This window comes from Martes martes, assembly GCF_963455335.1.
Source record: "Martes martes genome assembly, chromosome: 1".
NCBI lineage: Eukaryota > Metazoa > Chordata > Mammalia > Carnivora > Mustelidae > Martes > Martes martes.
Genome location: NC_137888.1, coordinates 209863898 through 209886927, shown reverse-complemented (window position 1 = coordinate 209886927; position 23030 = coordinate 209863898). Strand labels below are relative to the sequence as shown.

The 23030-nt window shown below is 53.3% G+C and overlaps 1 protein-coding gene across 2 annotated transcripts in view; it reads left to right on the top strand.

The window, feature by feature from the left end:
- The window catches only part of PDE4A (phosphodiesterase 4A), a 28557-nt gene extending 5800 nt beyond the window's left edge, over positions 1-22757 (top strand). For both annotated transcript variants that reach the window (XM_080806606.1, XM_080806607.1), the window contains exons 2-15: positions 8051-8242; positions 9014-9050; positions 9171-9241; positions 9971-10020; positions 10191-10303; positions 13840-13933; positions 15647-15870; positions 16937-17035; positions 17136-17300; positions 17550-17649; positions 17763-17917; positions 18117-18239; positions 18672-18854; positions 21806-22757. In XM_080806606.1, coding sequence (XP_080662732.1) covers positions 8051-8242; positions 9014-9050; positions 9171-9241; positions 9971-10020; positions 10191-10303; positions 13840-13933; positions 15647-15870; positions 16937-17035; positions 17136-17300; positions 17550-17649; positions 17763-17917; positions 18117-18239; positions 18672-18854; positions 21806-22495 — 2296 coding nt within the window. In that variant the 3' untranslated portion in view covers positions 22496-22757. The remainder of the gene's footprint in view (positions 1-8050; positions 8243-9013; positions 9051-9170; positions 9242-9970; positions 10021-10190; positions 10304-13839; positions 13934-15646; positions 15871-16936; positions 17036-17135; positions 17301-17549; positions 17650-17762; positions 17918-18116; positions 18240-18671; positions 18855-21805) is intronic.
- The last annotated feature ends 273 nt before the right edge of the window (positions 22758-23030 follow it).

The following is a 23030-nucleotide window of genomic DNA, read 5'->3' as shown; positions in this document are numbered from 1 at the left end:
TTTCTTTTTTAAGATTTATATATTTTGGGGGCGCCTGGGTGGCTCAGTGGTTAAGTGTTGGCCTTTGCCTCAGGTCATGATCCCAGGGTCCTGGGATCGAGCCCCGCATCTGGCTCTCTGCTCAGCAGGGAGCCTGCCTCCCCCTCTCCCTCTGTCTGCCTCTCTGCCTGCTTGTGCTCTCTATCTCTCTGTCAAGTAAATAAATAAAATCTTTAAAAAAGAAAAAGATTTTATATATTTTTATTTTGAGAGAGAGCACGAGTGGGGTTAGGGGCAGAGGGAGAGGGAGAAGCAGGCCCCCCGTGGAGCAGGGAACCGCATGCAGGGGCTTGATCCCAGGACGCTGGGATCATGATCTGAGCCGAAGGCAGACGCTTAAGTGACTGAGCCACCCAGGCGCCCCTCCTAAAGATTTTATTTTTAAGTAACCCAATGTGGGGCTCGAACTTATAACCGTGAGATCAAGAGTCGCACACTCTACTGACTCAGCCAGCCCGGAGACCCTATTTTTTATAATAGCCATTCACCATTCTAATGAGTGTGCTCTCTCATTGCACCTTTGATTAGCATTTCCCGAATGATTAAGGGTGTCGGGCATCGTCTCATGTGCTTATTATCCATCGGTATGCACACATATCTTATTTGTTGTGCTTTGGTTTACTGGACTTTACAAATATTGTGGTTTTTGCACATTGAAGGTTTGTGGTAAGCCTGCGTCAAGCAAGTCTATCAGTGCCGTTTCCGCAACAGCATTTGCTTGCTTTGTGTCTCCATATCACATTTTGGTAATTCTTGCAATATTTCAGACTTTTTCATTCTCATTGTATTTGTTAGGGCAAACTGGGACCAGTGATTAAAACTCACTGAGAGCTCAGATGATGGTTAGCATTTTTTAGCAGTCAAGTAGTTTTCTTTTTTTTTTTTTTAAGATTTTATTTATTTATTTGACAGAGAGAGAGATCACAAGTAGGCAGAGAGGCAGGCAGAGAGAAAGGGGGAAGCAGGCTCCCTGCTGAGCAGAGAGCCCGATGTGAGGCTCGATCCCAGGACCCAGGGATCAAGACCTGAGCTGAAGACAGAAGCTTAACCCATTGAGCCACGCAGGCACCCCAGCAGTCAACTATTTTTCAATTAAGGTTATGAACTTCCTAGACCTAATGCTACTGCACACTTAATAGACCACAGTGTGGTGTAAACGTAACTTTTATATGTCCGGGAAATAGACAAAATTCAGTTGCCATGCTTAATTGCAGTGTTCTGGAACCAAGCCTGCAATATCTCCAAGGTATGCCCATATCTTCTCCGGAGAAATGTTTAATTTAAGTTCTTTGCCCACTTTTTAACTGAGTTGTTTGTTTTTTGTTGTTAAGTTTTAGCTCTTTATATATTCTAGGTATCAATCCCTTATCAGATACATGGTTTGCAAAAATTTTCTCCCGTTCTATGGATTGCCTTTTCACTCTCTGGATAGTGCTCTTTGGTGCCAAAAAACTGATAATTCTGATGAGGTACAATTTCTTTTCTTCTTCTTTTTTTTCTTTTAAGATTTTATTTATTTATTTGACAGAGAGAGAAGGCACAAGCAAAGGGAGCAGAAGAGGGAGAGGCAGGCTCCCACTGAGCAGGGAGCCAGATGCAGGACTTGATCCCAAGACCCTGGGATCATGACCTGAGCCGAAGGCAGACAGTTAACTGACTGAGCCACCTGGGCACCCCTGTTTTTTGTTGCCTGTGCTTTTGGTGTCATATCCAAGGAATCATTGCCAAGTCCAATGTCATGAAGTTCCTAGGAGTTTTATAGCTTTTAGTTCTTCCATTTAGGTCTTTGATCCATTTTGAGTTAATGTTGTATATGGTGTGAGGTAAGGATACAGCTTTATCCTTTTCCATGTGAATAAGCAGTTTTCTCAGCACCATTTGTTCAAGAGACTCACTGTCCTTTTCCCATTGAATGGTCTTGTTGCCCATACTGAAAATCATTTGACAATATACGTGAGGGTTTATTTCTGGGTTCACTCGACTCTGTTGGTCTATAAGTCTGTCTTTATGCCAGTACCACACTGTTTTGATTACCATAGCTTTGTAGGTTTTGAAATCGGGAAGTGTGAGCCTTCCAACTTTGTTCTTCTTTTTCAAGATTCTCTTTATTTATTTTTTTTTAAAGATTTTATTTATTTATTTGACAGACAGAGATCCCAGAGAAGCAAGCAGAGAGAAGGAAGCAGGCTCCCTGCTGAGCAGAGAGCCCGACGCGGGGCTCGATCCCAGGACCCTGGGATCATGACCTGAGCCGAAGGCAGAGGCTTTAACCCACTGAGCCACCCAGGCGCCCCCCTCTCTCTCTTTTTTTTTAAGATTTTATTTTATTTACTTGAGAGAAAGGAAGAGATAACACGAGCAGGGGAGAGGGGGAGAAGCAGACTCCCCGCCAAGCAGGGAGCCCCATGTGGGGCTTAGTCCCAGGAACCTGGGATCACAACCTGAGCCGAAGGCGGACGCTTAACAAACTGAGCCCACCCAGACACCCCGTCTTCTCATTCTTTTTTTTTTTTTAACAAGTCTTCTTCTTTTTCTTTTTTTTTAAAGATTTTATTTATTTATTTGACAGAGAGAGAGAGATATCACAAGTAGGCAGAGAGGCAGGCAGAGAGAGAGGAGAAGCAGGCTTCTTGCTGAGCAGAGAGCCCAATGGGGGGCTCAATCCCAAGACCCTGAGATCATGACCTGAGCCAAAGGCAGAGGCTTTAACCCACTGAGCCCCCCAGGCGCCCCCCATCGGCTCATTCTTGAATGCAGGATGTCTTTTGATTTATTTGTGCCTTCTTTAATTCCTTCCAGCAACATTTTTGTTTTCCGTGCACTTTTGTCCCGTTGGTTAAGTTCATTCCTAACATCTTATTCATTGTGATGGTATTGTACATGGAATTGTTTTCATAATATTCTTTGTGGATTATTCATTGTTCGTGTACAGAAAGGCAACCGATTTTTGGTGACTTTGTATCATGCGACTTTGCTAAATTCATTTATTAGTCAATTCTGAGTTTTGACACAGGTAATCCCCACTGCTGGCTTCTTTCTCTTTGCAAAATTCTTTTGAGACTGATTCAAGTCATTTTGTGTATCAGGAGTTAAAAAGGAAACTGATGCTTCTTTCTACTCTTGCTGACTCTTCACTTCTGACACCAGACACGTGTGGTTCCCCCCCACCCCCAACCAATTCTGCAGCTGTCTGTGACACCGAATGGGTGAACTACATTCTGTTTCAATTCTGATACGAACTGCCTGGAGTTAACTACAGATCCCACAGGTGAAGGGCTCAGTCTGGTAAGGCTGCCCCCACTTTAGCTTAAGTCTCAAGTCCAGGGTGTGTCTACATGGGCTTCGGCCCCACCAGCTGTAAGTCAAGGTTGGGACAATCCCCACCCCCCCCAGCCTCAGGTTTGGTTAATTTCCTAGAGCTGGTCACAGAACTTCAGTAAACAGTGCACTTACCAGACCACTGGTTTATTTGAAAAGATACAGCTCAGGAACAGCCAGACAGATGACATGCAGAGAGCAAGGTCTAAGGGGAGGGGCCTGGAGCTCCCTGCCCCCTCCAGGTGCACGGCCCTCCCAGCCCCTCCAAGTGCTCAGCAACCTGGAAGCTCTCAGGGATGTTGATGGAGGCTTTGTTTTTTTTTTTTTTGGCACAACTCATTAAATCACTGGCCACTCCATTGGTGACTCACTCAGCCTCCTGGCCCCTTCCCTTCCAGTCCGAGGGGGACTGAAAGCTCTAACCCACTTAATCACATGGTTGCCCATCCCCCACCCCCACCCCCCCACCCCCCCAAGGAGTCCCCATCCTGAGGCTTTCCAGGTGTCCCCAGCAGATAGTCGTCTCTTGGCAAGCAAAGACACTTTTCACTGCAGACATTCCTAGGGATTTTAGAATTGGGTGATAGGAAACCAGGGCAGAAACCAAATATATATTTTTTTATTATTTCACAGTAGTTCAAAAAAAATTTTTTTTTAAGCAGGCGCCACAGGGGCGCCTGGGTGGCTCAGTCGTTAAGCCTCTGCCTTCAGCTCAGGTCATGATTCCAGGGTCCTGGGATCGAGCCCCACGTTGGGCTCCCAGCTCAGTGGGAAGCCTGCTTCTCCCTCTCCCACTCCCCCTGCTTGTGTTCCCTCTCTTGCTGCGTCTCTCTGTCAAATAAATAAGTAAAATCTTAAGGAAAAAAAAAAGAACAGGACTGGAAATGTATATTTTCTTCCTTATGATTTTCTTTTTCAAAAAATACTTATTTGAGAGAGAGACAGAGAGAGCACAAGTGGGGGGTGGGGGGGGGAAGGGGCAGAGGGAGAGGGAGACACAGTGTCTGTGCTGACCAGGGAGCCTGATACGGGGCTCCAACCCAGGACCGGGAGATCATGACCTGAGCCAAAATCAGACACTTAACCAACTGAGCCACTGAGGTGCCCCATCTTGTGATTTTTTTAAAAATATTTATTTATTTATTTGAGAGAAAGTGAGAGAGACAGAGAGACAAAGAGAGTACGAGCAGGGGGAGAGGGAGAGGGAGAAGCAGACTCCTGGCTGAGCTGGGAGCAGACATGGGGCTTGATCCCAGGATCTGTAGATCATGACCTGTGCCGAAGGCAGACGCTTAACAATCTGAGCCACCCGGGTGCCCATGGTCTTTTTTTTAAAGGTTTTATTTATTCATTTGACCCAGAGAGAGAAAGAGAGAGTGAGAGAGAGAGAGCACAAGCAGGGAGACCTGCAGGCAGAGGGAAAGCTCTCCGTTAAGCAGGGAGCCCGATGCAGGACTCAATCCCAGGACCCCGGGATCACAACCTGAGCTGAAGGCAGACACTTAACTGACTGAGCCACCCAGGCGCTCCCATGACTTTCTTATTTTTTATTTTATTTTTAAAAATATTTTATTTATTTATTTGACAGAGAGAGATGACAAGTAGGCAGAGAGACAGGCAGAGAGAGGGGAAGCAGGCTCCCTGCCGAGCAGAGCAGAGAGCCCGATGCAGGGCTCGATCCCAGGACCTTGAGATCATGACCTGAGCCGAAGGCAGAGGCTTAACCCACTAAGCCATCCAGGCACCCCTCCCTTGACTTTCTTAATAACATTTTATTTTCTTTAGTTTACTTTATTGTAAGACTACAGTATATAATACATATGCAAAATACATATTAATTGACTGTTTCTGTTACTGGTAAGGTTTCTGGTCCACAGTAGGCTGCTAGTAGTCAAGTTTTCAGGGAACCAAAAGTTATATGTGGATTTCCAACTTCGCAGGGGGTAGCACCCCCAAACCACTACCGTATTTTTACTTATCTTGGGCGTAAACACAGGAGTGGGATTTTGGATCACACAGTAAACGTACAGTTCATTGCTTAAGAAACTGACCAGCTGCCTTCCACAGTGGCTAAACCACCTGGTGTTCCCTCCAGCAGCGGATGAGGAGGGTTCCAATTGCTCCAAATCCTTGTCACCAGTTGCCATTGTTGTCTTCAGTTCTTGTCTGTTTCTTGTTTGTTTATTTGAACCATCCTAGCAGGTGTGAAGGGATAGTTCCGGAGGTTAATTTGTATTTCCCTAAGGAGTAATGGTGTTTCCTTTGCTTATTTGCCATCTGTATATCTTCTTTGGTGAGCTGTCCAGACTTTTGGTCATTTTTAAATTGAATTCTTTGTATTCTTCTTCTTTTTCTTTTTTTTTTAATAACGATTTATTTATTTATTTATTTATTTAGACAGGCAGAGAGGCAGGCAGAGAGAGGGCGGGAAGCAGGCTCCCTGCTGAGCAGAGAGCTGGATGTGGGGCTCAATCCCAGGACCCTGGGATCATGGCCCAAGCCGAAGGCAGAGGCTTTAACCCACTGAGCCACCCAGGCGCCGCCCCCTTGTCTTCTTTTTATTGAGTTTGGAGACTTCATTATATAGTCTGGATACAGGTCCTTTGTCATATATTTTCTCCTAGTATGTAACTTGTCTTTTTATGCTTTTTACCATCTCTTTTGCAGAGCAGAAGTTTTTAGAGTTTTTAAGAAGTTTTTTGATGTTTGATTTTTAAAAGAAGTTTGAATTTTTGGCTGTTTAAAGGTACTGATTTCTGGGCCCCCTAGGTGTTCAGTCGGTTAAGCCTCCGACTCTTTGATCTCAGCTCAGGGCTTGATCTTGGGGTCGTGAGTTCAAGCCCAGGGTTGGGCTCCACACTGGGCGTGGAGCCTACTTAAAAAATAATAATTAAAAAATAATAAAATTTGTGATTTCTTTCCTGAAATTGGACTACCCGGTTGCTCAGGACCCCCAGCACCACCCTGCCTTTGGTGTCAGATGCCTGGGCCCTGGGGACATCTGCTTTAATGACAGGAATGTGCTCGAATGGGGCTTGAGCAGGTAGAGGGCGGCAGCTGACCAGTTTGAATTCTGACCCGTGTTTACACTGGTCACCTGGATGGCCCGAAGGAGGTGGTGTTTGTCCCCATTTTGATGAGGAAACTGAAATCCAGTCATTTCTCCCCAGGTCATACCTCTGGGAATTGGCAGAGCCAGCATCTCCCTGCCTCATCCTGACGATCTCTGTCTTGCCAGTGCCCCCAGGCTGGATCCCACCTTCCTCCCCTCTCTCTGTAGCTGTGTCTCTACAGTCACAGTCTGTATTCCCATTCTAGCCACACCAGCTTCCTTGCTAGTCCTCACACAAAAGCCAAATCCTGCCCAGGGCTTTTGCACTTGCTGTTCCCACCCCCCACCCCTACCCCTGGGGTGTTTTCTCCTACCTCCTGACCAGTGGCCTGCTCCTTCTTATCTTTCAGGCCCCCGCTCACATGTCCCCTCCTCAAAGAGGCCTGCCTCAACTACAGCAGCTAAAATCACCTCTCCAGTAACTTTCAGTCACCCACCCGGGTGACTAATTTCTAATTCTGTGCATGGCACAATCCAGTTCATACATTCAATCATTACATTTTATGATTTATTAGGTAAACATTTATGGGGTGTCTACTGTGTGCCAGGCCATCTTCCTGGCTCAAGAGATAGCAGTGAACAAAGCAGACAAAAATCCTTCCTCTCCAAGGCTTAGTTCTAGAAAGGAAGGCAAATAGTAAAGAAATCAAATATAGAGTATGTCAGGTAAGTAGTATTTCTTTTTTTTTTTTTTTTAAGGAAAGGAGATGTAAAAATATTGAGGCAGAGATTCAGATCTTAGATGTTTTGGTCAGGTGAGGCCTCCTGAGAAGACAACGTTTGAGCCGAGGCCTGAAGGAGGTAAAGGAGGAGGTAAAGGAGGAGCCCCTGGAGATCTGGGCAGGGGAAGCAGCCTGTGCAAAGGCCCTGAGGCTGGAATGTATCTGGAATGTTTAGGAAACAGCAAGGTGGCCATTGTGGCTGGAGTGGAGTGAGTGAGGGGTGGACTGGGAGGTCATTGGGCAGGGCCCTGTGGGTCACAGGGGGGACTTGGGCTTTTGCTCTAGGGTGAGCTGAGAGCCATAGAAGGATCTGAACAGAAGGATGGGACCTGACACAAGCGTTCAAAGGCTCCCTCTGGCCACAGTGTAGGGGAACAGACTGAGGAGCAAAGATGGGAGCCAGGGACCAGGGCAGAGACAAATGTACTGGTCCAGACCCAGGCAAGCACTGAGGCAGGGCTGACCCAGGAGGGGGTGCGAAGTGGACAGATTCTGAATAGACTTGGGCATCGAGGAAAGAGTAGAGCCAAGAAGGCCCCCATACTTTGGGGGTGTGCACTGCCGCCGGGCTAACCTGTTTATAGTCCAGCCTCCCCATGAAAATGTCCTTGAAGGACAGAGGATGGTCTGTCTCAGTCACTGCTGGGTCCCCAGCACCTCTACAGAGCCTGGCTCACAGAGGCACTCAGTAGTTTGAGCTCCGCAACTCCCCATCTCTTTTGGGGTATCTGTCTCTCTTTAATGTCTCCTATCTGCCCCCCCACCTCAACCAGGAATTTCCTTGGTACCCTTACTCCTCTTGACCTTCCCAATGTCATCTCAGTCCCGCTGATCCCTCTTCTTGCCCATCCCCTTACAGCTTTGAGGCAGAGAATGGGCCCACGCCATCTCCCGGCCGCAGCCCCCTGGACTCGCAGGCGAGCCCGGGCCTCGTGCTGCATGCTGGGGCCGCCACCAGCCAGCGCCGGGAGTCCTTCCTGTACCGCTCAGACAGCGACTATGACATGTCCCCCAAAACTATGTCCCGGAACTCGTCGGTCACCAGCGAGGCGTGAGCACCCCCTTGTCACCCTCCAGTCCTGCTCCCACATGAGCTGCCCTTGCCAGCAGGGAGTGGGGACACTGCCCAAGCCCCGGGCCACCTCTCCCTTCCAGTGAAAAGTAAACAGCCCCCTTGTCCATAGCAAGGTGTCACTGGCAGCTGGGGCCTGGCCCCCCCTCAGCCCTGTCCCTCCAACAAGGAGAGAACTCCACATGAGCCCCTCCCTGCTGCCACTTCTTCCTACGGACTGTCCACCTTGGCTGAGCCCACTTTTCCTTCTCCCCCACCCCAGGCCTCCCTAAGCCAGCCCCCCTTATCATGACCACCTGTTGAGGTGTGAGCACCCCCAGACCTGCTGAGCCCCCTCCCCTCTCACTGGATCCTCCAGTCCTGGCCCTACCCATCCAGGTACCCACTTCAGCCCCCCCACCTCCTTCCTGCTCCCCACCCCCTCCTGCCCAATGCTCTCACCAAGCCCAGCCCGGGCAGGGTATTTATGGCTGTCCCCTTTGTCTCTGCACAGCCCCTCCCTGCCCACCCACGTGAGCTCCTCTCTCTTACCACCATTTCCTTCAGGACTAGTCCCTGCAGGGTGTCTACCCTTGGGAGGTGTAAGTGCCTCTGCCCTGACCTGTCGGAGCCTCCCTTCCCAGCCCACCAACCTCCCCAGGCCCAACCCACTCTAGCGAGTTGCTTCTCCGGCGCCCTAGCCCTTCTCCACCCAGGCCCATAGGTGTCCCGATGCAAGGACTCCTGACCTGCCCCTGTCCTTGATTGCAGGCACGCTGAGGACCTCATTGTGACACCTTTTGCCCAGGTAAGACCCCTCTACTAAGGCAGGAAGGGGTTCCAACCCTCCCCCACCGTTGGGGACGGTGCCTAGCCCCAGCTGCCTCTCCACGTGGCTCCCTCTTTTCACTGCTGCTCCCTATCCCAGGTGCTGGCCAGTCTCCGGAGTGTTCGCAGCAACTTCTCACTCCTGACCAATGTGCCCATTCCCAGCAACAAGTAAGTCATGGCTGCTCCCCAACGATCCTGATTGCAAGGCTAACTAAGCACACCTGGGTTCAACTCTTAGCTCTGCTGTGTGACCTCAGGCAGGAACTTGATCTCTCTGAGCCTCTGTTCAGGCAACAGCTCCCCCTGAGCCAGTAAACCATTGCAATTTGAATGCCTAAGACAGAAACTTAAAATTAAAGACCAAGGGGTCCAGACACTTTGGTGATGAGGCCAAGGGTAGCCAGTTACCCCAGGCTTGGGGCCACTGCAGGCCCCGATGCCAACTTCCTGGGCAAATAGCATCGTGTGGTACCTTTGCTCCCCCCTCCATAAAATGGGAATTTAATAGCGCCTCCATTAGATGTTGCTGTGAGGAGTCTGGAAGATGATACACAGAAAAGTGTGAGAACATCGTTCAGTGCGAAAAAGCAGTAGTTATGTGGGGGCAGGGGCGTGGCTGAGAACTGCTGGTCCCTCCAGGAGTTAGGGGAAAGATGCTCAAGGAAGTAGGAACTTTGGAGACAAAGGACCTGTCCCTACCTCTGACCAGCCCCGTCACTCCTTTGAGCCCATTTCCTCATCTGTAAAATGGGTCCTTATGGGGCTCTGTGAGAGGCTGCAGGCCGAGTACATGGGACACAGTGAGCGCTCAGAAAAAGGAAAATTGGCATTATTCATGGAGGGGGGAAGCAGGAATCCGGACGCACAGGCTGATGCTGGAGCCCCATTTCTTTGCAGACGGTCCCCATTGGGTGGCCCAACCCCCGTCTGCAAGGCCACGCTATCAGGTAACAAAGCCCAGGGGGTGGGAAAGGGGCCCTCTTGCTGCTGGGGTGGGGGTCCTCTCACTCGGGGTGTCTGTCTTAACCGTCCTTTCCCAGCACCCCTCTCACCTGGTAGACCCCCATCATCACGGGCTGGGGCCTCTGGGTCACCACCTGTGCTGCCCCTTCTCCAGAAGAGACATGTCAGCAACTGGCCCGGGAGACATTGGAGGAGCTGGACTGGTGTCTCGAACAGCTGGAGACCATGCAGACATACCGCTCCGTGAGCGAGATGGCTTCTCACAAGGTGAGCGGACCTGGAGCCCTCGGGGCGGGAGCAGCCCCTGGGCGGGGCCGGGGTGGGGTGGGGGATGGGGGCCACCCGCTGGGTGGGACCTATAGGCGGGGCATCCTTGGGGGCGGGGCTGGTTTCTGGATGGGGTCAATGAGGTGGGACCATTCCCGGGGCCTGTGGGGGTGGGGCTGACTGCTGGGTGTGGCATGGGGCGGGGCTAACTATGGGGCGGGGTCAATCAGTACATGGGGCCTATGGGGTGGGAGTCCATACTTAGGCGGGGCTGACCCCCTAGTCTGACTGTTCCCGTGGGTGCTGACTTCTCCCAGGGGTGGGGGAGCCTGGTGTGTGTGGATGGGTATGGGTGTCTGTACACCTGCATGTAGACAACCGTCTCTCTTAAGTGGGGCTCTTATGCTAGAGTCTACAAGTGTGTATGTGCCTGTGGGTCTGTGTGGCTGTCAGTTTGCAGGCTACACATTCGCAGCACATGGTGGGATGGGAGGGGATGTTTTAAGAGGGCACATCAGGAGCGGTATGCAGATGTGTACCTACGAAGGATGTATGGGTGTGCACAGACGATTATACTGGGTTGTGTGTGGGCCTGTGCCAGAGGGGTGAGTATGTTTACAAGTGTGTTGGCCTAGGAATGAATCTGAGTGTGTATCTCCATGTGTTTGTGACTCTGTGCGCGTGCATGCAGGGCTACAGGGGAGGGTGAAAGGATCCCATGCACAGCTGTGCAGATTGTGGACTGCACAACTCCAGAGGACACCTTTCAGAAAGCAGGCGATATGAATGATGTTTCTGTTGTGCAGCATGGTGGTTGCCCTCGTGGGAGGAAGAAGCCTATCAGGAAATGAGTACGCAGGTGGAGGTGTCTGTGTTGGGGGGGGTTGCCTACACCTGTGGGTGGAGGTTTGTCTGGGAACATTCGAGTCTGAGGGTGATTGTGTCTCTGAGGGTGTACTGAGCATCTGAGAGTGTGACTGTCTCTAAATGTAGGTCTTCGGTTGTGTTTCTGCAGTGGTGTGTCTGTGTACTTGTGGGTGTGAGTGTGAGCATTCCCTCGTGGATTTCTCAGGGTCTGTCTGGTACCCAGGGCCACATGGGTTTTTGTGTTTGTTTGAAAGTGTGTCTGTGGCTATGCTGAGTGTTTGTTAAGTGTGCCAGTATATCTGGGTGTTTGTCCCTAGGTGTGTGTCTCCACATCTGGGTGTGACTCTGTGTTCCTGGAAGTGCTGTATCTGAAGGTGTCTCCCTCCTGTGTGTCCAGCCGTCTCCCTATAAATGTGTTGGACATCAGAGTTGTGACTGTGTGGTATGTGCTTGCATATGGGCTGGTGTGGAAGGTGTGTCTCAGAGTGTTTGTGTGTCTGTGAATGTGTAGAGCATCTGGGTGTGTGTCTTTGTCTCTGGGTGTGTCCATGGAAGGGACATGTCCTCTCCAGGGTGTGTGTACCTCCCTGCCATCCCTGGCAGCCCCACCTGGATCCTGGCTTAGGCCCGTGGGCTCCGATGCCCCTTTAATGCCCCCCCCACCCCCGGCACCACCTGACGTCGCATGCAGCCTGCCAGTGCTGCAGTGAGCGCGCACACGCGCACACGCGCACACACAGGCGCACACACGGAGCCCAGAGCGTCCAAAGCCACCTCCCGGGACCCTCGCCCTGCCCCCTCATGGGCAGGGGTCCCAGGCCGCCTCCAGCCGCTGCCGCGGGGGGGCCCTTCAGGGCCAGGGGCTGGCAGACCATGTAACCGGGGCTGCTGTCGGGAGCGCGGAGGGGAGGGGAGCCCCCAGCCCTGCTGGGCCGGCCCAGGCCCCTCCGCGGCTCCCCCTTGCACTGCCCACCTGCCCAGAATCCCCCCCACCCCCCCACCCCCACAGTGGCTGTTAACCCCAGGACTCCCCAAGCCCAGCCTCTCCGTGCGGCAGCCCCGAGCGGGGCTAAGATTCCAAGATGCCCTTGGTGGATTTCTTCTGTGAGACCTGCTCCAAGCCGTGGCTGGTGGGCTGGTGGGACCAGGTAGGGGAACTCGGAGTGGAGGGTGGGCAGGAGACTTGGCCCTGGCCCTCCCACCTTGGATCCTACAGCCCCTGGTCTGGGCTGGTGTGTGCTGCTGTGCACGTGTGTGGCCTGAACATGAAACCTTGTGACTGTCTGTCTCTGTGTGTGGCCCAGGACTGGGCGGGGAGAGTGGGTGGCTGGGGATGTGGGTCTCTTGCTGGGTGTGACTGTCAGCACTCGCCTGTGTGTGTGTCTGCAGTGGTGTGGGGCTGTCTGACTATATGCTTGTTTGCCTGGGTCATGATGGGGCCCTCTCTGAGATCATATGGCTGTTTGTGGTGGTGTGTGTTGGGAAGTGTTTGGGAGCCCAGACCTGTGTGATTTTTCTGGGGCATGTGACCCCAAGGATCAGGGACTGTCTTATTGTGTATGCCCCTCGATTCGTGTGGCTGTGGCTGTGTAGAACTGTGTGAGATGGTAGTCTGTGACTCTGTGTGTGGTTGTGTGACTTTGTGGGTCCATCTTGTATGTGTATGTGTATCTTTCTGTGCAACTGGGGTCTCTGGCAGCACTGGGAGGAGTAAGCGCCCCATCCTAGTGTGGGCTACGTGAGCTCACCCTTCCTGCCAAGCGTCCCTCCTGCCTCTCTGGATGGAGTCTGCTTCTGGTTTGGGGGGTGCTTTGGTGGAGCTTGGGGGCGGGGAACCAATGCCCTTTCTCCTCCATGCACAATGTCATAGCAGACGCTTGTGTGAAGTGGCATGGGGGGACCAGGAGGGACTGCCAGGCCTGGTTCTGTGTATACTCCGTTCATCCGTGCATGTGCCCACCCCTCTGAGGTTGGGGGAGAGGGGCTGTGATGGGAACCCCCCTCCCCTGGGTGACCGAACAAGGTTTCCTCAGCTCAGTATTTTCCCCTGCCCCTGCCAAACCTTCTCTTCACCCAGCACTTGCATTCTGTCCTGTGAAGGAGAGATTGTATTCTCTCCTTCCAAACCGGGTTTGGAGCTGGGGGCCAGGACGCCTTGGGAGTGGGGCCCATATCAGAGAAGACTTGGGCCAGGGGGGCTCTGGGAAGGCAGGGGTTAAGGGTCCTGAGGCCTGCCCCCCTTTCCCCCAGCTCAGCAGCTGGTTGGAGGGGGAGTTGCTAAGGAGACTCCCATCACCATGGCGACGGGATTCTCCTGACACCCCATTGGCTCACTGTTAGGCAGGAGCCCCTCCCTTCCACAGGTGCCCCTCTGGCTCCTCCTTTTGGGCTGGAGGAGGAGGAAGTCTGGGGAGGGGTGCCCCCCTTCCTCAGGAAGGGAGGGGTATGCTGAGTCCCGACTTCCCAGCCTGAGTCCCCATCCAGACCCGGAGGAGAGGAAGGGCTGACCCCCCTCCCCTCCAGCAGCTTGCTGAGGGCTCTCTTGGCTGAGCAAAGAAGTAGGAGGGGCTCATAGGATCTTCAGAAGTTTCTTGGGAGGGGTTGACCTCCCCCACCCTCTGATGCCCTGTCTCCCCATCATTCCTTCCTTCTTGCCTCCTTCACCTTAGTTCAAGAGGATGTTAAACCGTGAACTCACACACCTGTCAGAGATGAGCAGGTCAGGAAACCAGGTCTCTGAGTACATCTCCACCACATTCCTGGGTGAGTGAAGGGTAGCACTTTTGGGGACTCTGCACGCCTGGACTGGAGGGGGCTGCCCCAGACCACAGGTCTAATTGGTGACATTTGCCCCAGGGACCCTGGCTCCTGACTCCCCAAAGATCAGGGTTACCACGCTCAAGAGTTCCCATACTCTCAATGCCCCCAAACGCAGAGGGATGTCGACTTTCTAGAACCTCCACATTAAAAAATTTCTCCAAGCAGAAAAGGCCCTCCATACTCAGTGGAACCGCAGTGGAACTCTCAAAATCAAGACTCCAAGAATCCCACAAACTCAAATAGAATTCTTTTTTTTTAAAGATTTTATTTATTTGTGCTCGCTTCGGCAGCACATATACTAAGATTTTATTTATTTATTTGACAGAGATAGATCACAAGTAGGCAGAGAGGCAGGCAGAGAGAGAGAGAGGGAAGCAGGCTCCCTGCTGAGCAGAGGGGGGGGGGCTCGATCCCAGGACCCTGAGATCATGAGCTAAGCCAAAGGCAGCGGCTTAACCCACTGAGCCACCCAGGCGCCCCTCAAATAGAATTCTTAAACTTCAAATGCCACCAGGCTGAAAGGCCTCCCAGAATTCAGTAGCATGTCCCAATTCGGATCCCCCCCCCCCCCACGAATTCAGGAGATCCTGCAAACCTAAGAGAGATGCTCACCTTCAGTAGGGTTCCCAAACTTAAGGGAGCTGGTGTCCTTAAGAGTCCAGAGAGAACGCCAAACTTTAAAAAATGCCCTAACCTGAAAAGTTTCCCAAATTTAGGAGAATCACCCAACTTAATATGACCCTCAAATTCAGTAGACTCCTGCAAACTTTCCATACCCAATACGGTGATACAGAATACCTCAAATTCATTAGAACCCTCATGCCCATGGGGACCTCCAGTTCGTCCTAATCGCTGAACCCAAGAGCCCAGGCTGAGGCTGTCCCCCACAATCTCAGGATAATTTCACCCTCTCAATTTAGCGCCAAAGGTTTCCAAATTCTGGAGAACCGTCCTGCACCGAGCTCAAGAGAAGTGTTCGGAGTTTCAAAGGCTCCCGCCAATGGGGGTGTGGCCGTCCCGGGTTCTGAGATCCAGCCAATGGGAGCACGGCATGCAAATAAGCCCTATTAGGCCCCGTTATTGAGGGGCAGGGCCCCAGGTCACAATGGGTGGCCCGGGCTTGGCTCTGGAAGCCCTGGAAAGCTTAGGGAGAGGGCTCCTGGGGCTGGCCCCCAGGCGGCTGGTGTCAAAGGGGTGGGCTGGTGGGAGGGTTCATGGAGCCAGAGGCTACCCTTCCCTCCCACCTCCCCCTGCTCTCCACTCCCACCAGCACTCTTAGTCACCACGGAGGTGTCCCCCCAGTCCGAGAAGTTTCCCGGCCTATACAAGGCAGGCAGCGACTCTCTCTAGCACCCCCACCCCACTTCCTGACTTCCCATGCCACCCCCCTGCTAAACCTGGCAATCAGACTGGAGCCACCCCATAGCTCCGGGCCAGCCTCAGGGTCCCCACTCCAGCCCACCACGTCCCAGAAGAATTCCTACTTTCCTTCTGGTTTCCAGCCTATAAGTAACCAACAGCATGACACCCTGAAGGGGTCTGCCCTCCCGAGTGAGCCTTCCCAGGGCGAAGTGGGGAGCAGGGGAGAGGAACTGAGGGCCAGATGAGGGCATCTCTGTGGGTTGCTCATGCTTGTCTGGCCTCCGTCTTCTGCAGACAAGCAGAATGAAGTGGAGATCTCATCGCCCACAATGAAGGATCGAGAAAAACAGCCGGCCCCACGGCAGAGACCCTCCCAGCAGCCCCCGCCCCCCGGGCCACAGTTCCAGCCCATGTCTCAGATCACAGGGGTGAAGAAGTTGAGACACAGCAGCAGCCTGAATGATTCCAGCATCCCCCGCTTTGGGGTAAAGACCGACCAAGAGGAGCTCTTGGCCCAAGTGAGTGGCGATTCCGCAGGGGCTGGACCAGAGAGGGACAGGTGTCTCCTGGGGCCCAGCCAAGGACTGGGCATTGGGCCAGTCTGAAATGAGGATTCAGGTATACTGGAGTTATGAGACTCTCAGGAGAGAGGGAGTAAAGGAAGCAGGATAGGACGGAGCTGAGTCGGGTGGTGGCGTGAGCTCGAGCGTGGCCTCTCAGCCCGACCCCTCGAAGAGCTCTGGAGTGTGAACACCACCACCGAGTTGAGCCCATGTTGAGGCAAGAGCACTGAACTTTTGTACCCCTGTGTCAGTCATTGGCTGTGGGCTGCCCCCAGAGTGGACAGCGTTTACCTCCTCTGTGTAGCTCCCGTAGGGGCAAGAAGAGCAGTCCCCTGGAGAACAGAGCGTGTGAGTCTTGGTGGGCCATAGTCCCAGCAGGTGGGGGATGGGTACACCTGTCAGTGAAGGGGGTCTGGGCAGAAGCCCCATAGCACCCACTACTGGCCAGGCCTGGGTTCGGCCCCTGGCTCCTCTGTGTGGGAGCCATGGGGCTCCCGCATGGGTTTGTACAATATTTATTGAGCACCTACTGTGTGCTGGCACTGTTCGGGGTTCTGGGGATACATGGAAAACTAGCCCAAGTTCCCTTCCCCCTGGCGCTGATGAGCAGTTTAGCTCAGAAGTGAAACTGTGCTCTGGGGTCAGCCTAGCTGAGATCACATTTCAACTTGGCCCCTCGTGAGATACAAGGTCTTGGGGAGGTCTCATCACTCCTCCCAGCTTTGGCTCTCAAACCAACCAAATGAGATCAAGCGCTGGGAGTCATGCTCGGCAGATAATAATCAGGGCACAGTAGCTGTGGTTGTGTTGTTATCTTACGGCCCCCTCGGGTCAGTTCCCAACCGCTGAGCAGGCCCCGCACTGGGTGAGCGATAAGGGTGCTGCCTTCAGACCAGAGCTCTGGATTGCTAGGGACGAGTGGAGAGGGGTGAAGGTCAACCACAAACTTCAGACCTAAGTGGGTAGGGGCTTGGCCCTGGGTCTTGAGGGCTCCTGACCTCTGGCCTCCCAACTCGGTCAGGAACTGGAGAACCTGAACAAGTGGGGTCTGAACATCTTTTGCGTGTCGGAATACGCTGGCGGCCGCTCCCTCAGCTGCATCATGTACACGATATTTCAGGTAGGGCGGGCCGAGTGGGGCAGGGTGCGAGGGAGGGGCGCAGCGTGGAGAGCGGAGAGCCCTCGGGACTCACTGCCCCCCACCCCCTTTCCTACCCCAGGAGCGGGACTTGCTAAAGAAGTTTCGTATCCCAGTGGACACCATGGTGACCTACATGCTGACCCTGGAGGACCACTACCACCCCGACGTGGCCTACCACAACAGCCTGCACGCGGCTGATGTGCTGCAGTCCACACACGTGCTGCTGGCCACGCCGGCCCTCGATGTGAGCCCCCCCCCCCGCGCACCCCCAACCCCATCTCTCTCTCTCACTGCCCACCTCCCATCTCCCGTTGGTCTCTCTGCCCCTGGGTCTCTAACCTCCGTCCCTCTCTGATCCTCTTCCTCCTTCTGATCCTTTTTCTCTCTCCTGACCCCCTTCTTTTGTGACACCCCCATCTCTCTCTCATCCTCTCTCTCAGACCCCCCCATCTTTCTCACCCATCTCTCTCCGACCCCCACTCTCTGCCCCTAGGCTGTGTTCACGGACCTGGAGATTCTTGCCGCCCTCTTTGCGGCTGCCATTCACGACGTGGACCACCCTGGGGTCTCCAACCAGTTCCTCATCAACACCAGTGAGTGGCCTCCCCCACGGGGGCGGGCCCTGTCCGAGGCGGGACCTGCTGGGTCGGGGAGGGCGCGGGTTGGCTTCTGCGCTCCTCTGACCACCCCTGGGCCTGGGCGGCAGATTCGGAGCTGGCGCTCATGTACAACGACGAGTCGGTGCTGGAGAACCACCACCTGGCCGTGGGCTTCAAGCTGCTGCAGGAAGACAACTGCGACATCTTCCAGAATCTCAGCAAGCGCCAGCGGCAGAGCCTGCGCAAGATGGTCATCGACATGGTGGGCGGGGCCGGGGCGGGGACCGGCCAGGAAAGATCGCCTCTGAGGCTTGGGGAGCGGCAGGGTCTGAGTCCAGGACTGGAACCCCCGGGAGCGGCGTCCCTGTGGGGGCTGGGGACAGGTTGTGCCGAGCGCAGGTAGGGTCCAGGCAGCCCCGGGCAGGGCTTCAGCGGCCCCTGTCCTGCCCCCTCACCCGCAGGTGCTGGCCACGGACATGTCCAAACACATGACCCTCCTGGCTGACCTGAAGACCATGGTGGAGACCAAGAAAGTGACCAGCTCGGGTGTCCTCCTGCTGGACAACTACTCCGACCGCATCCAGGTGCCCCCTCGCCCGCCATATAAGGAGACTAGAGCTTCTCTAGACTGCTCTAGACTAGACTTCTCCTGCCCCCTTTGGGTCTGGGTGGCTCCCATGTTGCCCATCTTCCTGTCTCTTTCTTTTCTGTCTCCCTCCCATCGCCGTCCCAGGCTCCATTTCCCACCATCCCTCCTCATTTCTTCTTCCCTTCCATCAACCCCTTCCTGTCCCCTCTGCCTCCCCCAACACCGCCTTCTCTCCCCTCCCCCACCCATCTCTTTCTTTTCTCTCCCTCTCTCTTCCTCTCTCCTCTCCTTCCCATTTCCCTTCCCTCTCCATATCCCCACTACCCCTTCTCCTCATTCTCCCCATAAAGGGGGAGGTAAGGAAGCATGAGGTCCCATGGGACCTGGGACAGGGGCATGGCCTCTAAAGGTCCCCCGCCTCGTGCAGGTCCTTCGCAACATGGTGCACTGTGCGGACCTCAGCAACCCCACCAAACCACTGGAGCTGTACCGACAGTGGACGGACCGCATCATGGCCGAGTTCTTCCAGCAGGGCGACCGGGAGCGGGAGCGGGGCATGGAGATCAGCCCCATGTGCGACAAGCACACAGCCTCGGTGGAGAAGTCTCAGGTACAGTGTTTCGGCCCCTGTGGAAGGCAGCAGGGCGGCCCTCCCCATCCCATGCTGGCCTGGAGCCCGGAGAAGTCCGGGCGCTCCTGACCTGCCCCTCCACAAAGTCAAGTTTTTCTGTTTTTTTGGTTTTTGGTTTTTTTCCTTTTCTATCTTGATGGGAAATTTGCAACATTTTCTCTCCTCCAGAACAACCAAACTGAGCCTCTGGACTCACCGCTTGTAGACCTGAGTCAAACAAGTTCTAACTCATTTGTAGCCACCAAATAGCTAATAATAATACGTACCCAGCTCTTAGCTCTTATAGACCTTATGTCCATACAGCCTCTCACTTTCACTATCTTGTCCTTGATTTTTGGTGGATTTTTTTTTTAAGAATTTATTTATTTTTTTTGACAGAGATCACAAGTAGGCAGAGAGGCGGGCGGTAGGGGGTGGGGGTGGGGTGGGGGGCGGGGAAGCAGGCTCCCTGCTGAGCAGAGAGCCTGATGCGGGACTCGATCCCAGCACCCTGGGACCATGACCTGAGCTGAAGGCAGAGGCTTAACCCACTGAGCCACCCAGGCGCCCCTGGTGGATTTTTTTTTTTTTAAAGATTTTATTTATTTATTTGACAGAGAAAGAGAGATCACAGGCAGGCAGAGAGAGGGGGGAAAGCAGGCTTCCTGCTGAGCAGAGAGCCCGATGCGGAGGCTTAACCCACTGAGCCACCCAGGCACCCCTGGATTTTTTTTTTTTTAAGATTATTATTTGTTTGAGAAAGCAGGAGTGGTAGGGTGGGGGGAGGGGCAGGGGGGAGGGAGAAGTAGCCTCCCCATGGGCAGGGAGCCAGGGAGCCAGATGCAGAGGCTTGATCCCAGGACCCTGGGATTATGACCTGGACCGAAGGCAGATGCTTTCCCTTGATTTGGGGTGGAATTTTTTTTTTCTAAGATTTTTATATATTTATTTGACAGAGAGAGAGAGATCGCAAGTAGGCAGAGAGACAGGGGGAAGCAGGCTCCCTGCTGAGCAGAGAGCCCTATGTGGGGCTTGATCCCAGGACTCTGAGATCATGACCCAAGCCAAAGGCAGAGGCTTAACCCACCGAGCCACCCAGGCGCCCCCGGGGTGGATTTTGAAATGAGATGCAGTGACTCGTCATCGTGTGCTTATTTAACTTAACAAGAGGTACAGAAACACAATCTTGTTTGTAAAGTGTGAACGGGAAAGAGTCTCACCCTCCCCACTTTCAGTCTCCTCCCCGGTGAGACCTATTTTTTCCCGGTTCACTGTGCATGCCTTTCCAGACCAGAGTTACCCAGCGCTGGCACTGTTGACATTTGGGGCCAGATCATTCTCTGTCACAGGGGCCTCCCTGGGCTTTGGAAGATGTAGAGTGGCATCTCTGGCCTCCGCTCTCCCCTTCCAGTGATAACAACCTATTTCTAGACGCTTCCAAATGTCCCCTGAACGTGCAGATCACCCCATCCTCCAACGCCTGGCAAAACCAGTTTCATACATTTTATTACGTAGTTATAGTTACAGACAACTTAATAGTTCATGGGTTTTGCTTTTTTTAAAAAATTAAAATTTTATGAGTATATATCTGTTTTTATACAGCTTGCCTTTTCTCCCAAACGGTGCTTGGAGATCTGTCCAAGTGTTTCCACATACAGTTAGCCTGTCCTTTTTGACTGTTGTATAGTATACTCAAAGGTATAGAGAGCTAATGGTTGCTGGGGAGACTTGGTTTTTCTCCATGACTGATCATTTAGGTGTTGACGGGTTATAAATTCACAGTGACTCAAACAAGGTAGACCTTCAGGTTTATTCCCTCTTATGTAAAAAAGCCTAGAGAAATAATATCACTCCCTTTGAAATGGTCAGGCATCTAAGAGAATTCCCTTCTATCATCGGAAGCCTCGGGCCTCTGTCCCCAGAAATGCCTCTTATGATCACAGATGCTGTTGAAACTCTAGCGATTTTGGCTGCATAGCAGGGAAAAAAAGGTTTCTGCCAGTTGAGGCAGCACCCCTACCCCCTGTTCCCACCCCAGCTCCAATCTTCTGTCCACCTGTGGTCACATTGCCACCATCTCTCTTTGCAAAGGAGGCTGGGAAATGTAGTTTTCAGCTGTGTGAGGGAAACATTGCCTCCACCAAGAAAAATCAAGATTCTGTTAATAAGAAGGAGGGAAGAGGGACAGCTAGGTCGCTCAGTCAGTTAGGCGTCTGCCTTCAGCTCAGGTCATGATCCCAGGGTCCTGAGATCGAGTCCCATTTCGGGCTCCTTGCTCAGTGGGAGCCTGCTTCTTCCTCTACCTGCTGCTCCCTCTGCTCGTGCTCGCACTCTCTCTGACAAATAAGTAAAATATTTTTTCAAAAGCTTAAAAAAAATAAGAAGGAGGGAAGATACTATCAGAGTGGGTTAGCCAATCTTCCGCCATGGAGTTACTTCTAGTTTTTCTTTGTTGCAAAAAAAAAAGTCATTAATATCTGAGGTTTACCACGATTTTTAAAAAAAGATTATATTTATTTATTTGACAGAGAGATCACAAGCAGGCAGAGAGGCGGGCAGAGGGGGAGGGAGAAGCAGGCGCCCCACTGAGCAGAGAGCCTGATGTGGGGCTCAATCCTAGGACCCTGAGATCATGACCTGAGCTGAAGGCAGAGGCTTAACCCACTGAGCCACCCAGGCGCCCCAACAATTTTTTAAAACTAATTCCCAATTGACAGATATATGGATATGGACAGATCTATGGCAATATGCTTCAGTATTTGCTGGCATCTCCTATGTAGAGATTTTTTTCTTCTTACCTGTGCAAGAGGTTTTCCAGGGTGGATCCTGAGAAGCAAGGTTGTGAGGTTAACGGCCATCAGCCTCTTTTGAATTTTGCTAGATCCCACAGCATGGCAGGACAGTCTGCACCAGCGGCCCCCCAGTTTGTGCCTTTCTCCCTTCTCTCCCAGGTGGGTTTCATTGACTATATTGTACACCCGCTGTGGGAGACGTGGGCTGACCTGGTCCACCCAGATGCCCAGGAGATCCTGGACACGTTGGAGGACAATCGGGACTGGTACTACAGCGCCATTCGGCAGAGCCCTTCCCCGCCACCCGACGAGGAGCCCAGAGGACCAGGCCACCCACCCCCACCGGACAAGTTCCAGTTTGAGCTGACTCTGGAGGAGGAAGAGGAAGAGGAGGTGTCTACCGCCCCAGGTGCATTTGAAGTGCGGGACTTGACCATGGCTCAGGACCCATCCCCCGCTGAGGAACCGTGGGAGGTGGATGGCCGCGCCCTGCCCACAGAAGTGAAGGTAGAGGAACCTGGCATCACACAGCAAGGCGACCCAGCACATAGTGTGGCTACGGGCGAGGACGGGGCCGTGTCCCCGGACGCATCCGTGGAGGCTGGGGGCCGCAGCAGCCCCCTGGCCCTGGCTGCTGGGAGCCCCCCTCTGCCTTCCTTGAGGACCCCGCCCTCTCCAGAGGAAGCCCCGGGCCTCCGGGGCCTCCCCTCCGTGGCGGCCGAGGTGGGGGCCCAAAAAGAGCACCAGGCTGCCAAGAGGGCGTGCAGTGCCTGCACGGGAACATCTGGCGAGGAGCCCAGCCCACTCCCAGCTCCTGGTGGGTGGGGGTCAGCTGGAGGTCCTACCTGAGCCCCGGCCCCTCCAACCTGTTGCTCTCCCTGCCTCCCTCCACCACCATCACCCCCCGACCACCTCCTCCACTGCCTCAAAGACTCTTGGGCCTCCTGAGAAAAAAGAAAACAGAAAAGTGGGGTTTTTTCTCTTTTCTTTTTTTCCTCTTTCCCCCCTCCCCCACCCACGGGGCCTCTTTTTGGAGGTGGGGGCTGGGGAGCAAGGGGCGGAGGTCCCGGAAGGGATTTTATTTTTGGAATTTTAATTGTTACATTTTTAGAAAAAGAAAAAAAAAAAAAACCAGGATAAAACACAGCCACTGTAGACGCTCCTGTTCCGGACTAAACCCCTCGTGTCCCCCGCCTGCCTCCCCTCCTGTGCCTCCCCGCCAGGTCCCAGGCTCAGTCTTCCGGCCTCCTAAGCCTCCCCACCTGGGTCCAAGCAGGCATCATGCCTCCCTCACTCCCTCGGGCCTTTTCCTCTGAATTTTGGAGGGTCTCTGGAACCCAACCAGGAATAGCCATTCTGGGCGGGGGCTCTGGGGGGCTGTCTC